Genomic DNA, 16,194 nt, shown 5'->3' with positions numbered 1-16,194 from the left:
CAGCGACTTTGTTTTTCATCTTCTTGCCCCAAAAATTCTGAAATGACACACATGAAACTGTTGAGATACAAAATGCAAGGGTTGGCAAAAAAAGAAACAAGAGAGTCTTTAAAGGGGAACAAGGCTGCATGTGTGAACTCAGAACATATTTGAGTATGTAAGGAAATGGATTTTTTTTCAGGGCTGTTTCAGCTCTGTAGGAAAATAATTTTGGCTCTGATTCCACCCTCCCCCTACCTCTCCCCCACCCCCTTCCTGCTGCCTGCAAAAGTTTATATATCTAGTGATATTATTATTATTCTGGCCCGCCAAACTTTTCCAAACTTATATAATTTGATTAAAAAAAAAAAGATGAAAGCCTTTTAGCATTTTCGCCTTCGACTTTTACGTGTCATTATCTTAGTTCATACAAACACTCCATCTATCTGCTCCTGACCCCGCCCTCTTGTCAAACTTTAGGACACATTGTGGCCTGCGAGTCAATGTTTGCCCACGCCTGTACTCATATTCTGTACAGTACTACAACAAAAATACACATTCAAGGGAGAAAACACTTATTTAACCAGAACTGTCTTCTTGTTCTTCTAGCTGTAGCAAAAAGTTTTCAAATTGAAAAAAATGAAGACGCACCAGCTCCCCCACCCTTTCCAATTCCAGTTGTTAATTCTGTTTCCTGACACGAGCGTCACTGACTAATCCCTCTGTCTCAGGTGATAACATGTCCTGCAGGAGATCGGCCATCATCAACATTTCCACGCTGTTCTCGTCTATTGAGAAATGTCCAGAGACTTTTCCCATGGCACAGATGGTTCCTTACAGGACCAGCAAGGTACGCTCTATGTTTGTTTATTTATTTATTTATAATATAATAAATTACAACTCACACTGAACTCACAGATGACCGCACTATTTCCCTTTACTCCCTTGGGTTTCACCTGCAGTGCTGCATACACTGCAGTTGCATTACTGCCACCTAGCAGGTGCATTTGCAACTGCTAAACTTCCCCCGTCAAGTGCATTTAAAAGGGGGTTAGGGCGTGGGGGATATAGGTAGAGAGCATGATCTCTGTGGATGAAGACACCACCATATACTTCTAGTGGCGTGTTAGGGATAATGTAAAATGTCAGGTGAAGAAGTTTACTAAGTGGTTTGACTAACTGTGGAAATTGAACTGGACTTTCCTGCTGCAGATGACAAAAATCAAAAAGTAAAACTGACAGTTGAGAATAATCATTTGACAGCCCTAATATATGTAAATATATTTACATATATACTTATACATTGTTATGACATTTGTATTTGCTGTTGGCCAACAGGCGGCGCTGAACATGCTGACTTGCTGTCAAGCTGAGGACTTCAAGACTCACAATATCCTGGTTGCAGGACTCCATCCCGGCTGGGTGCGGACTGACATGGGAGGAGAAATAGTGAGGAGATAAGGAACAACACTTCAAGACTCACAATATCCTGGTTGCAGGACTCCATCCCGGCTGGGTGCGGACTGACATGGGAGGAGAAATAGTGAGGAGATAAGGAACAACAGGAGAGGAATGTGTTTAATTTTTTTTTGGTTGTTTTTTAACCTTTTGACTCCTTTCTCCAGGCTCCTCTGTCCACCGAGGAAAGTGTACGTGGCATGTTGAATGTGATGTCATCACTTAGCAACAAGGACAGTGGGTTCCTTTTGGACTGGGAAGGCAACAGAATTCCCTGGTAGCAGCAACCTTCAGGTTCAGAACGGGAAAACCTTACAGAGAATTCCTGCGGATGAAAGAAAAAAATGAAAGAGTACCAGGGTGGTGCAGCCACACCAGCGCCATCTTGGACCAGAGAATACATTAAAATCTAAATATGCATTGTTTTCTTTCAATAAAATCTGATAATAATCAACGTTTTTAGAGACGATTAACCATTTAAGAATTTCTTGTGTATGATTGATCTGACTGTCTTTAAACATTCCTTCAGTTGGTCAGTTACCTTAATAAAAAGATTGTTTTCTTTCTCTACAAGTGTGTCATGTTTTTACTGCATAAAGTGTCTTAAATTCATCCTAAAAGTACAGAAAGACAAACATAACAGAAACAGAAACAAGAGAAACCTAGTATTTTTATTTACTCAATATGAAAATGTCTTCTACTTACACCAGAGTTCCGTTCCTGTGGCGCGACGTAAATTCAATTTTCGCAGTGCGTCATAGCTCACCTACTGCCATACGTACCGATGTCAGTTAGCTACGCTAACACAGTTAGCACACCATAATGTTGTTCTACATGGAAGGCTGTACAATAGATGTAACAGCACCATAACGTATTAATAAATGTTTCTGCGATTGAATATTTATTCAAATTACAAATATTGAACAACTACTGCTTGGAACTTATTAAATACGGAGCCATATAAATGAATTGGCGGGCCGCATTTGGCCCACGGGCCTTGAATTGTGATCTAGGACATAAAAACATACTTAATGCCTGGGAGCCATAACGAAGGCCCAAAAGTTCCCAAAATAACAACACAAACGGAAGTAAGCTAATGTAGCACAATACAACTTGTAAATAAAGCCGTAAAGAATGTCGTAAATAAAGCCGTAAAGAATGCCGTAAACAAAGACGTCTTCCGCGTATAGCGTACGGAAGTCTTGTTCCGTACGTCCTGGAAACGAAGCGAACTGATACAAACAGAAAACACACAAACAAACAAACAAACAGCACTGATGTCATTTTACCAGCGCACAACGTGCAAATGCAACGCAGGGATAGTTCTGAACAAACATGGCCTGACGTTCCAACGATCCCAATAATCCAGCCATACGCAAACATGAATTTATTGGCATGACGCAATCCTCTTCCTGCCTCACATAAACATTAACCTGCACACTATGTCAATGAAGCAAAGGCCTCGGGGGTAAAGAGAAGACAAAGCAGGTTTAATTTCATTTGTTGTCTTGAACCGTATTACACTCCTTTTTCTCAAATACATGCCTCTTACAAAACAACCTACGTATACATTTCCAAAAAAAGCAAGAACACTGACATGGCACTCAGATCATATGGAATAACTGCAGTTTTGGAACTGGACAGTAGTGCTGCCATCTTCTGGCAGCAGGTGTTGTCTGCAACGATGGATTGAGGTCTAAAAAAACTAGTTGAGACCCCTGCAGGAACTTGATCAGTTAAACACAGAGGCAACATGTGGACAGTATTTTAACATCTACCTTCGCTTCCCCTAAAGACAACATGCCCAGTGAAACGTACTTTTATCTTAGTTTTGTGACCTTTTTTTCAATGTTTGGCACATTTACGGTTGGCATTAGCCTGTGCTCAGGTTTTGAAATATTTTGAAAAAAAAAAATATAACATAACATTTTTAAATGATCTGTGAACTTTCTGTCATTGTCATGTTGTTCCCAGGCTTTGAACAATTAGCTGGTGGCAAAATGGCTACTAATCAACAATAAATAACTTTTGTATTTTGTATATTTCTCACACACTGCATGTTTTAATGATCTTTGTGGTTGTGGTAGAAATTTTGGATAAAGCCCCAAAAATTGAAAAACTGTTTTTATTATCATCTTCTTAATTTTTAACGGCCAGCCAGCAGGGTCTGTTAGCAAATAAGCTAGGGGTCTAAGTAAGCTTTCTGTAACAGATTAGCAAATAAGCTAGGGGTCTAAGTAACCTTCCTCCGCTGTATGCTTCTGAATTAAAATGCTTTGCCGTATTATTATAGTAATAGTATTATGTATTTTAGGCAAAACAACGACACCCATTAACTTAAGAGAGGAGCGAAACTGTTAGCATACACTGCTTATGCTACATTAGAAAGTTTAGGAAGTTGCCATTTATGGAAATTTAAATGCTAAAACTGTTTATCCTATGGTACCTTTTTTTACCACATGCTAATGTGGCTACTTCTGGATTAAAAAAAACAACTTTTAAATGTGTTAGCAAGTTATGCAAGATGTGCATCAATCTTTAAGTCAAACTTCCTTTAGGCTGTTTGTGTTTCATGAACCTGTTCACTGTGTCATGTTTTACCAGTAATGTTTACAATGACTTTTTTTGTGTTGTTCCATGTGTTTCAAGCTCAAAGATCTTTTAGTCTCTTATGTCACATAAACTATCTTTTCCATAAAACTGTTTGGGTACAGCCCCACCTAGTGGTTAGAGCAGAAATTAACTCCATATTAATTTGGCTAAATGGAGTTTTTGAAGTAAATAAATAGTGAAAATGGTAAACGGTCACATACAATTTTCATGTTGTATTTTTTTCGGTCACATGTTGCCTCTGGTGTTTGACATCAAGTGAAGTAATTAAACGCAGGTGTGGTTGAGTGTTAAAAAACATGTGCCTTTGTCTCAGGGATGGCGTAGCGCACAGGAAGTACTACAACACAGTCATACATACCGTCTGGAATTTACACAGCCATTACAATAATGATACAAGAATCAAGAGTCAGAGCCGTAATCATACAGTAAAGCAATAATTATAATAACAATTATTGATAGTGTCTAAAAACTACACTTATGTTTTCATATTTTCCTCCAAAAAAAAGACAAAAAAAAAAAAAAAAACAAACCCAAATGAGCCATATATTTATATATTTATATATATAATGGAAGTTCTGGAGTCTTAATCATTCAGATTTTCTGACTAAATATGTGACTTAAATATTTACAACGATTATTTTACAACCATTGGCCCAGCCCACTGATGAGAAAATGTTCCTCAAGTTTGACTAGAATAAAAAGCACGTCGTGGAAGAAGGTGGTGAGAATGGTCCCAGTAAGAGAAGGAGGAGGAGGAGGGAGCTGAGAGAGACAGAAGATGGATCTGAGGTCGGCTTCTTGATGCCGGGCGGGGTCTCAGACCCCTCGAGGCCAAGTGCCAAAGAGGGTTTTCCACAAGACGTGTAAGGAGCGTAAGGAATGACGGAGGCACACGGGCTCTCCCATCACAGCTGTAAGAGCGGACTTTGTGTTCAGAAGCACTCTGTGCTCCGCGGAGCTCCAGGTTCATTAACCCTGTGAAAGAGAGCGTAATAGGAGATTTTACTGCCCCAGGTGCCGGGACATCTCGGTCTGTGTCACTTTCCAAACCTCTACATCACCAGCAGTTGTCCCAGTACCATTCTGAACTGCTGCGTGTACCCTGCCAGCTCCCTCACCCTCTCAGTCATGTCTCTGGCAGCACCGGGGGAAGGATACTGAAGTGCCGCCGTCTTTGTGCTGATAACGATTTCCTTCAGTTTTTCACACAGCGCGTTGCTGCTCTGAGCCACTCGCGCCCGAACCTCCGGAGACTTGGCCTGGCGCGACAACGTGTCGCCGATGAAAACCAGCTTGTGTGCGCTGAGGATGACAAATTTGCTGTGGGCCACAAAGATCTTGGGCGGCTGGTTGGAGTTGACAGCGGTGAAGAAGGCATCGATTGCGTTGGTCACGGTGGTGACGTTCTGCTCACACTGCTCCTGGTAGAACAGCAGGAGCTGCCGGTCACCGTGACACAGTTTGGAAACAGATGACCCCCCAGAGCCGTTCTGGGCCAGCTGGTTGGTCAGAGGGTGATGTGGGGACGGGACCCAGCCCGTCATGTCGTTGTTGATTGGCCGGCTGACCTCTTGTTCTAGCCTCTCAAACTGTTTAATCTGAAAGACAGGATGGATAAAATGGTTTGTTGACATACCAGTGTAAGTAAAAAAGTACGAAGAAGAAATAAAAGAAAAAGGCTAATGACTTATTCATGTGAAACCATTTTTCTAGTCAAAATAACCATAACCCTCTGGAATTGTAATTACATACAGCACACAGAGCCATGAAAAAATACTCTTTGGTAATAACTGTGTACACACTGGTACCTGTTGCTGTTCCAGCTGTGTCTTGTTGTGCCGGATGATGTTGCCTTTCTCCAGCAGCTGTTTTTGGTTCTTCTCAAACTCCTCTTTACCCTGACAGAAAAACACATCAGCACGCAGAAAACAAAACACGTGGGACCTGACACATTTCATTGGTTTAGCTCAGTCAAACTCTTTCAGTTGAGCGCATTTGTCTCCCTCTACCGGCACACAGATGAATTGCAGACACATTGTCTAGGTCGGAGTTTTCTTTACTCTGAAATAACATTGACTACATTTTGAAGATGAAACCAAATCCCGCATTTACTACTTATATATATATACACATATATATATATTTACTTATATTTATATATATATATATTTACTTTGTAACGGCTGTCTCATCTAGATAATAAATTACAAATACAAAGGAATTATGTAAAATAAAAAGTTAAAAAGAAAAACATATACTTAACACCACCAAATTGAATATTAATTAAAAAATGTTACTTTAAAATAAGTCTCAACTGGTAACTGACTGTGACTGTGTAGTAGTACTTAAAATGAACTGCTATTATTTTTTTTGTCTTCTACTAACACATGAAACGTTACAAAATCAGGAACTAATTACAAAGAAAAGAATGAAAAAAGGCCACCGTTGTGTGTAGGTCTGTGATCACCTGTAGATGTACGTAGTCGTAATCCTCCATCCAGCCCCCCTCTGTGGTCTCATATGGCCGGTCCACACCTTCCTCCTCTTCCGCAGCTGTAAACTTGGGTGGAGACGGGAGTGGCCGTGACTGAATGTTCACTTTCTCCCCTCCCTGATAGGTTCCACTTCCCGACCCCGTCATATGGCCGCTGATCTCCCCCGGGATTGGTGGGAGCGGCAGCTGCTGCTGCTGCCTGTTGTTTCGTTTGAAGAGAAGCGAGGCGTTACCGTGGAGAAAAGAGGCGAGCTGCTTGGCATCGTCTGGAATGCCTCGCGCCGTCATGATTAGTCGATCCAAGTCATCGCCCCCTGGCTGCGGGACCGCGAGGGCCGCGTGTGACCAAGAAATGGCGTCCAAGCTCTGACTGTGTCGAACCAAACTCTGAAAGACCTCTTCCATCTTCCCCACCTGACGGCTCAGTTTAGTCTGCAAAGAGCGGTCCGTGGCCTGGCCTGCGTTGGCTACTGCCCCACGGGCAAACTCTAGGAAGTCTCGAACCGTGGCACGCACTCTATCTGCTGCCTGGTGAATGGCTGGGAGGTTCCCTTCCAGATGGTCGGGGCTTCTCCAGCTCCCTGTGATGAATGACATCATGAGGGACACGCTGGACTCGACGGCCTGCTGTAGGCGGGACAGGCGATCCATGGCCTGCTCCAGATCCAAGATCAGGGGCTTCCCTGATATACAGCCAGGACCGGGGAGTGAGGACGTAGATGACGTGTCACGGACAGGAACCATGTCCAAGGACGAAGCGGAGTGGTTACTCCGCGTGCTTCCGGTACTCGAGGCAGACAGCCGCTTGAAGGACATGGTCAGCTCCTCGCTGCCGGGCTGGGCGTCTCGCACAACCTGGGCAACACAAATTAGACAAGGCAAAAATGTTAGCAAGAAATCACTATGGTGGTCAATATAGCTAGGATACAACTTAATTATGCAAAAAAAACCAAAAACAAAATATAGCTACTTTTTAGCTAACAGATAAACTCTAGATAATTTAATTTCTATAATTTGGCCTGGAATTACAGCTAAAGAAAAGAAGAGGAGCTAAAGATGAGACTTCACATTTAGGCCATTTTACAAAAGACAGCAAAATAAGCTTAAAATTAGCTGAGAGATAAAAAAAATCAATAAAAACTTAACAATGGTTAAATGTTAGCCAAATAACTGAAAATACAGTACAGTAAACTGGAGGTTGGACCAGAAATATCACAGCCTCAAATTAAAAACGAACATTTAAAAACCCAGCAAACCTGCGGTGGGATGTCGTAGACATATTGGTCTCCTCTGTCTCCACCTCTGTCTTCCCGTTCCCGGGGAAAGTCGTAGACATCCTGAGTCAGTGGTCCGGCTGATCGCAGGCTGGCTGGGATGTCATAGATCTCCTGGGGGGCCTGACTTAATCCAGTCCTGTCTCTGTGGTAATGTTTGTCGGCCAGGATGGGCGGTGGAACGTCATACACGTCCTCAGGTATGGGTGGTTCGTTGTCATCCTCGGCGAGGTTGTTGTGCAGGTACTGGCCAGTAGGGACTTGGGACTTGAGTTTGGCAAAGTGAGGCGGTACGTCATAGGTCTCTTCTCTAACGGCCTGACCATCAGGAACGTCTTTGCTGACGGACGGTGGGAAGTCGTAGACCTGAGACGAAGACAAAAAAAAAACTACTTTCATTTTGTGTTCATTTAACTCTTTAATGAATGACTCACCAACAGGTTTGATCCAATAATGTATCTTTAAATTAACAACACAACTGTAGAGCACATCTTTGACAACCAGTCGACTGTACTGTCTCACCGTCTGAGGTGTGTTCTTGTCTTTGCTTGGTGGGGTGTCATATATATCTTGACCACTAGAGGGACCCTTTGCCACCATGGGAGGAGTGTCATACACCTATCAAACAGGAAGAGGAAAATATGGTAAATATTTACAGTATATTTAATAATATTAATATACAATATATTCATAATAATAATACATTAAGAATTAGCAAAAAATATATAAATAACATTATTATTAAATAATATGTTTAATAATATAAATATTAATATTTATAATATTTCGTATTCCTAATTCTCTGTCCAAAGCCAACTTTATAGTCAAATTGTCCCCTCAGGGGGACAAGCTCTTCTCCATAAACCCTGCAGTAAGTGTTCAGCCTTACACCCCAGTGTGTACGACAGGAGTCTAGAGAGGAATTCATCAGTGAGTGTAGCTGGAGCTGTAGTCTGAACCAGATGTGCTGACGATCTCAACCACCTCTGCAGCAGCTGCTGCCCTCCTGGGAGCTCCGTTCTACACTGTGTGTAATATAAATACAGACACGGGCGACGCAGGGAGGCTGCACGTTTATTTTGAGCCTGGCGTTGGCGTGAGGAGGAGTGAAAACTGTGAGACAATGAGATCGGGGGTTTGGAAATTTCCAAGGTTGTTTAGTTATTAGATAAACGCCACCTACAGCTGATGGTTAGTACTGTATGTGGGACTGATACAATCTACTGAGTGGTACCTTATGTTGGTTTGGTGAGTGTGCAGTGATAAGTAGTCAAATAGGTTAGTTGGCTGATGGATAGGTGAGTGGGTAGGGAAACTCTTTGGTTGGTTAAAGAGTTCATTAGCTGGTGTGTCGGTTGGTGGATTTGAAGGTGGACCTGTGATTGGTAGGTTGAGTGAGTGGATGTTGGTTGGTTAGATAGTTAATTAGTCAATATGTTGGTGGTAAATAGTCTATTAGTGGGTTTGTGGTCGATTGATGGAAAAGAAAATTGGCTAGTTAGTTTATTAATGGTTTTGGCAGGTGTTTAAGCTGTCTGGTAGGTTGGTTGGTCAACAGCGCTGCCCCTCAGTGATCCGACCAGCGTTAATCAATGACTTTGAACGTCTTACTGCTGCAGCTTGAACGACAGATGAGTTCTTCATCAGTGTCTGTCCACAGAGCCACAGTGAGTGTGATGTACTGTGTTCCTGTGCAGCACAGAGCTGTGCTGTGATCTCACTGAGAGCGAGTGTGATTGCCTGTAATGGTCAGAGCCATCCACCGTGAGCCATCTCCCACACAGCCGACATTTTGATGAAGTGCCTTGTGTTGCGGAGCGTTCATTCTTCACTTCTCAGATTGCCAACTTAAAAAAGCCCAGAGGCTGCATCTGTTCCTACAGTTCCACATCTCCATCGCCCCAACCTTTGTTTTTCCTCATCGTTCATCCTCATGGCTTCTCCCTTATACTCTGGTTTTTTTTTTCACAGTAAACTCTACCCTTTTCTTCTTTTTCTTTCTTCTGCAGATTTTGTTCTAAAACGACGATAACTGTATGTACTGGAAGTGACCTTTTTCTTTAGTCAAGTCAGCGACAAAGTTGTCTCACTTTAGCTGAAAACATTGATGCCAATGTTTATGTCTTGCTTTACCATCAAAAGGCTCAAAAGACTCAAATCCATGCCCACTCAGTTCAGTGATATCTTGGTAATCTTGTTGACCACTTTATCTTGCCACTCCAGAGCCATTTTTTCAAACTGGAAACATGTTTGTATTTTGTAAACTTCTCTCTTTCTCACCAAGGTCCAGAGAGGAAGAGAGCAATTTCACATCACAGCTCAGGGGAATTGTTGATTTTCCATTTGGACTTGTGAGTGAGTGCTCCAGAATTTTTTAAGTTTCCTGTGAGAAAAGGCTGCCTGTCAGCCAACCAGCTCCCAAATTCTTGCAGATTAGCAGACAAACTGTGTGACTCTCTAAGCATGACGTTTTTTTTTACATGCGAGAGCTCAATATCAAGTTTTCTTTTTATTAATTTTTTTTTACATGCGAGAGCTCAATATCATGACTAAGTTTTGTTTTTATTAATCCTTAGTTTTATTTTCATTAAAATGTTAAAAAAACACAGCACATAAATGGGTCATTTTGGACCACTGGTACTTTCACAGCATTCTGACCTGTGTGTTGTACTGTTGCCGGGTCGGTGGAACATCATATATGTCCTGCTGCGGTGGTGGAGGATGTCTGGGTGGTACATCGTACTCATCCTGGTCTGTTTTCACTGTATCGTAGACATACACCTGTCCAACCCGGGTAGGAACGACCACCTGGGAAGAAAAGGAACACAATGTTCAAATATGATTTAATTATTACACTCGGTTCAAACAGAGAAGTTCAAGAAAATTAAACTTTAGTGAGTCACACAAACGATATCATGACGTTTTAAAAAATATTGACCCAGAAGAATTATTTTATTATTTCATCATTTCAATTTATGTATTTATATTTAAACAGCGAAGTCTGTTTGGTTGCGTTAGCGAGTCATTTTGTGAACTTCCCGTGCTATGCCAGCAGAGGGCGCACAGTAACCAAAACACAAAAAATGAGGCACGTAACCTTATTAAATGAATAAAAACATAAAACGTGAAAATAAACAGAAATAATACCTAGCAGAATTGGGCAAATCACATAATTTGGAATATAAGTGGAGTTTCCACAGTAGAAACGCATGTTTTAAGAGTAAAATATATATTTTTAAATAATAACAGGTATCAGCAAATTTACGTGGACAGCATGTGTTTGATGATCGTTTTTTTTGTCTGTAGATAACATCTGATTGCCAAGTTAAAAGGATTCTGAAAATGTTCCTAAAATGAACAAAAACAAAACTCAACTACACAGAACGGCCCCTTACTCTACACCGGCCATTAAACTACCGCGAACCACCAAACGTCACTGCCGCGTCTTTGAGCGGAAGTTTTAAAAAAAATGAAGCTTTCTTTTTTTTCTTTCGTTATAAATAAGAATCGATTGTTCACAGCAGACGAACACAGACCAAAGTTTGTCCGAGCTCATAAAAACACAGACACACAGAGAGGCAATAAAAACAGAGCAGGGGTCCTGTTGTAGTCGTCCTGGGAACCTGGGCTGTCCTATTGTGTGCCTGTTTAAACTGTGCATTAAAAGGACAGAGCGTTGAGTCAACTAGCCCGCCTGGGAACGCACAACAGCTGTGGTATACAACACACACAAGTGGCCATCAAGGCTGGACTTCACTGTGTCCTGACATCGTTCTTACTGCTGAACTCTCTGATGTGTGTGTGTGTGTGTGTGTGGGTTAAAATAATGTTTGTTGTTTTATCGTGTAAATATATGAATAGATTTTTCTCCCCCCTCATCCTCACAGCATTGTCCACTCACAGTGTGTCTGAACTTTAAAAGTGTCTTTCAAACACATCTGGTTTTTTATCAGCATGAGAAAACACAACAAATACTAATTTTTGTATCCTAAAAACATAGTTTTATAGATAGTAGAGCTTCAGCCAAAGAATGACACATGATAACAAGAAGTAAGGCCAAAACTAGTTTCAAACCTAAAACTCAAATAAAGCAAATTAGCCAATAATAAATCATAAATGAGGATGTCTCAAAATAAGAAATAACAGAAACGCTAATACTAAGCACCATCTGTAGTTAATTCTAATTAATTAAAATAATTTAAACAAAGGTTAAAAGTTAAGAAAGGGTTTAAAGTTTTCCCCCCTAAGAAACCATTACCATATACGGTTAAATCTCCTTTTATATCAGGTTCTTAAAGATGGAGTCCTCAAAAATGGGGGGAATAAACAACCCAAGGGGCAACAAGATGCTAGCTCACAGGACGTAAAGTAATTAAACATTTTTCTCTTTACAAAGTAGACATACTGGGTGTATAAACTGACGAACTATTTTGGAAATGTTGAATTCCAAATATTGTTTGGAGCGATGAAGCCGAACACTACGGGTCGATGTGTCAGAATTATCGAATGACCCCGTCTCCGAGCGCTAATTAGCGGTAGCTCTCTGATAACATTTGCTCAGCTTCCAGCTGTCAGAGGTGTAGTGTGTGTGGGACGGAGACAAATGATAAAACCGTCCGCCTGACAACCTGTCTGTACTAATCTGTGTCTGCTCCACTCCCTCACTCTCCCTCGTCCTTTCCACTGTTTCACATCATAACACACGGCCACACGGGGGACGTCACTTTCCTCCCTGCAAAAATAAGAAAGTGACGGCTCCATCGAAGCCATGTGACCAAAAGGAAAACCTTTGAGGCAGAAAAAAGACTCTTTTTTATTTTTTTTAAATTTTTTGTAATGTTTCTTAACCGCGTGGAAAACCTTTGAGGCAGAAAAAAGACTATCTTTTTTATTTTTTTTTAATTTTCTGTGATGTTTCCTAATCAGCGTTTGTGTGTCTGATACATACACACACACACTCATCCATATGACCCCCCCCCCTGCCCGTCCCTCAGAAGCCCCCTTGGATGTTGTCAGAAGGCTTTCAGTAGTATTGACGACACTTGGCTAAGTGCCAGATGGGCCCTGTCACCTCCCCACCCCACAACACACACACACACACACACACACACACACACACGCAAATAAATATTCCCATCTCTGTGTGTGATTGATAACTTGAGATATTGATTGACTGTCTGTGTTCACCCTGGAGGATAGGCACTCACACACTTACACACTAATGCTAAGTAGATCTCTCTCTCTCTCTCTCCCAGTGTGTGTGTGTGTGTGTGTGTGTGTGAGGTCTAGTAATAGTAATAGCTGAGCCTTTTAATTCCTCTAGTGGAGCAGCGTTATGGATCAGTGCTCATCACCAAAATGACAACCTCAGACCCTCTGTGTGTGTGTGTGTGTGTGTGTGTGTGTCACAGCGCTCTACAACAGTGGAGGTAATCACAATATATACTGTGTCTAGAGCCAGGACCTGTAATGGACCAGCAGTTGTTAGCAGAGTGATAACAGTAATTGTTATTGTTTGACCAGTCCAGCAGGGTCTTCTTCTGTTGGCTGTTACGGCCGTTTCAACATTTTATGCTGTAATGAGGTTCAATTATGGACCTGGACAAATTTTAATTTAGAACGCATCATCATTTTTTAGAGAACTGCACCACACTACCTTAACAGGCTCATTACTTTCATCCTAACAGTTGTTAATATTACAGTCGTTAATGTTGGTGATCAGGCCTCACGCTACACCTAATCTCCCAGGCCAATATTTGAATCCAAAATGTCACGAAATGTGTCATAGTTTGGCTTCCATAATTAAGTATTAGACCTTTTTTGGCAGAAGTTCAAATCGAACTATTATAAAAGTGAAACCTCTGATGTTTGTTGGACTTCTTTAGAATTGCATTTCGCTTTGTTTCTTTATCAGGAGTCGTCACTGAGGTATCGTGACTGGTCAGTGACTGGTTCATGATGCAACCCAACTCAGGACTAAGTGATCTGGAACTTTCTGGAGGCAGATAAAGGACCTACCACCACGACTCCTTTAACTACAATAATAAAGTATTTCTTTGTACTTTACAAGAGAACTGAAACAATGTAAGTGAAGTCAGTGAAGTCTTTGACATCCACCAACATTAGTACCACTCGGTGACTACTGTATCTGGGCTCTAACATAGGCTGGACTGGATGAGACGCAGCTCGCAGCTGTGTCAAACCTTTTACCGTCCCATTTCCTTGGTATCCTAACAGAACCGCGGCCCGAGGACAGCTGTGTACTCTCACATTCACTGACCTACATATCCCAAGAAAACTCTCCTCGTGTGTGTGTGTGTGTTTTGTTCTCAGAATAAATCAGTGGCCTCATAAAAGCTGCAGCTACTCTGACCCACAGACAATAAAATGCCCTCACACACATTTGTTGGTGAGGATTTACTGGAGGGGAAGCTCCCGTACACGAACTCATCGACCAAATACTAAAGGCCGCTCACGGCACCGGCCTGGACTTTCGCTCTTTTGTTTCGTGCATATGATTACATCAGTACTTCTCAAATAGTGGGGCGGGGCCCCCCTGGAGGGACGCGGTGTCTGATAAGAGTACCACTGCTGTAATGCCTGAATGACAACAAGCCTCCAGTCACTAGGTGGCAGCAACTCATACAGTGGTTTCTAAGGATAAAAAAATATACATTATCAGGTTCTCAATAGTATTTCAATTTGTGGGGTGTGGGTCGGGGGATGTGGGGCGTGGAAACATTTCTGTCCCCAAGGGAGGGGCATGACAGAAAACAATTAAGAACCACTGGATTAGATCAAGTCAGAAGCGTTTCCTCAGCAGATGACCTTCGCTCTGAGTAATGTTACTCCCTCTTTTCCAACACCACCCTCTCCACCCACGGCTTGTCCACCGCCCTCTGCCCATCGTTCTGCCTCTGCTCTATGCAGATGAGTAAAAAAAAGAGAGAAAAAAAAAACCAGGACGTGAGCTTTGATCTGGAAACAAAAACGCTGGATGAAACGTCTCCTCGTCGTATCTGGTGAACTTCATTCCTACGTGTCACCCAGTCTGTGAGCTTCAAAATGACCAGGGTGACCGCACACGGGGCAAAAAATACACTTTCTATACGTGCAGCTGCGGCCGAGAAAATAAATCTTTCAAGCACAGATGTGCGCTTCAAAGAGAACGGGGGGTAAAAATAGAGAGAGAGGCCTAATTACAGTTGGAGGGTCAAGTGGTTTGGAATGGAGGCCGAGGCGACTTCAGCTCCTCGTCTGAACCCAGTCCACACATTTATCACAGTTGTTTATGTGAAGAAAAAAAACAACAGCAAATAAAAGACACAGTTAGTCAAATTGACCAAACATTAACCATATTAATACAGAAATACACCTGGATATGGATGCTGTGAATTAGGTTGATTAAATTAAATTAATTTGTGAAACATACAGTAACATTAACGACTAAGAAAGTTGGGAACACACACACACACACCTATAAGCAAAGTCAATGCTAAGGTCTTAACAGATTAGTTCGTGTTGGGGGGGGGGGCATCAACACATTCCATTAATGGGGCCGGATTCCAACACCACGTGGCACGCTCGGTGTGGAGAGTGAGTGTGGGGTGGGGGGTGGGGGGGGCGTGTGTGTGTATGTTTGACTTACATACTCAGACTAACTGTCTGGTGGATCTGACAGTGTATACGCTGATGATACAACTTAATTTCCCACTCAGTATGAGAGTGATTGATTTAGGGCAAAAAAAAAAGAAAAAAAAGAAAGAAAAATCAATAAAGGTTTCAAATGTAGTATTTAGTTGACACTGTAATTTGAGTTGGGGGCCAAACAGCACTGACATCTTCTGATATTGATATTGGAGACAGATGTCAGTCAGTGGTAGCAGGTTGGTTTTTTTTTTGCAGTTTGTCTTAATTACAAATAAAAAAGAAGAACACTGACAGCAGCCATGATTAAGCAGCTGATTTCCTCTAAATTGGAACATGAAGTCTTTAGTAAATATTAACGGTCAATCTCAAATGAGTGACAAGTAGAGTTGTTTTGTCTTTGTTTTTTTTAATAAACAGAGCTTTTTTTATACAGATTTGTTTTTGGTCAAGTCTGGTTTAGAGTTTGGGGGGAAACCAGGAATATATATATATAAATATAGATATATGTCACACAGATCAGTCAGTAGGTTCAGGTCAAGAACTGGTAGTAAACTGAACATAACAGACTTAAACTGAATCAGTATTTAAAACAACAACCACATTATTAGATACGAGGAGTTTAAACCAGACACACATGATGATTACAGACAACTGCCACAATTTCATTAGTCTCCACTTAATCTCTTAACATGTGGCCCCCCCCTCTCTCCACTCACCCCCCGCCCA

At 41.7% G+C, this 16,194-nt stretch overlaps 2 protein-coding genes and 1 long non-coding RNA gene across 5 annotated transcripts in view; 1 reads left to right on the top strand and 2 right to left on the bottom strand.

Annotated features, from left to right (window-relative positions):
* The window catches only part of LOC103379849 (C-factor-like), a 6,072-nt gene extending 4,181 nt beyond the window's left edge, over positions 1–1,891 (top strand). Inside the window, exons 5-8 of one of the 2 annotated variants that reach the window (XM_008311550.3) lie at positions 711–829; positions 1,318–1,377; positions 1,472–1,522; positions 1,605–1,891. In XM_008311550.3, the coding sequence (XP_008309772.1) occupies positions 711–829; positions 1,318–1,377; positions 1,472–1,522; positions 1,605–1,718 (344 nt within the window). In that variant the 3' untranslated portion in view covers positions 1,719–1,891. Of the gene's footprint in view, positions 1–710; positions 830–1,317; positions 1,429–1,471; positions 1,523–1,604 lie in introns of both variants that reach the window. The other variant, XM_025056499.1, reaches the window with a different exon arrangement.
* Positions 1,689–2,720, bottom strand: LOC103379850 (uncharacterized). Its single transcript, XR_521618.3, has 2 exons — positions 2,143–2,720; positions 1,689–1,762 (listed from the first exon to the last, which is right to left on the bottom strand). It is a non-coding gene; the product is annotated as an uncharacterized LOC103379850 (long non-coding RNA).
* A 186-nt stretch (positions 2,721–2,906) lies between these two features.
* The window catches only part of bcar1 (BCAR1 scaffold protein, Cas family member), a 66,433-nt gene continuing 53,145 nt past the window's right edge, over positions 2,907–16,194 (bottom strand). For both annotated transcript variants that reach the window (XM_008311549.3, XM_008311547.3), the window contains exons 3-9: positions 10,477–10,626; positions 8,341–8,436; positions 7,801–8,184; positions 6,518–7,399; positions 5,859–5,948; positions 3,680–5,648; positions 2,907–3,636 (exon numbers count right to left, since the gene is read on the bottom strand). In XM_008311549.3, coding sequence (XP_008309771.1) covers positions 5,103–5,648; positions 5,859–5,948; positions 6,518–7,399; positions 7,801–8,184; positions 8,341–8,436; positions 10,477–10,626 — 2,148 coding nt within the window. In that variant the 3' untranslated portion in view covers positions 2,907–3,636; positions 3,680–5,102. The remainder of the gene's footprint in view (positions 3,637–3,679; positions 5,649–5,858; positions 5,949–6,517; positions 7,400–7,800; positions 8,185–8,340; positions 8,437–10,476; positions 10,627–16,194) is intronic.

This window comes from Cynoglossus semilaevis, chromosome 6 (assembly GCF_000523025.1).
Source record: "Cynoglossus semilaevis isolate Cse_v1.0 chromosome 6, Cse_v1.0, whole genome shotgun sequence".
Classification (NCBI taxonomy): Eukaryota; Metazoa; Chordata; class Actinopteri; order Pleuronectiformes; family Cynoglossidae; genus Cynoglossus; species Cynoglossus semilaevis.
Note: the sequence above shows the minus strand (reverse complement) of the source record. Positions and strands in the feature narration are given on the sequence as shown.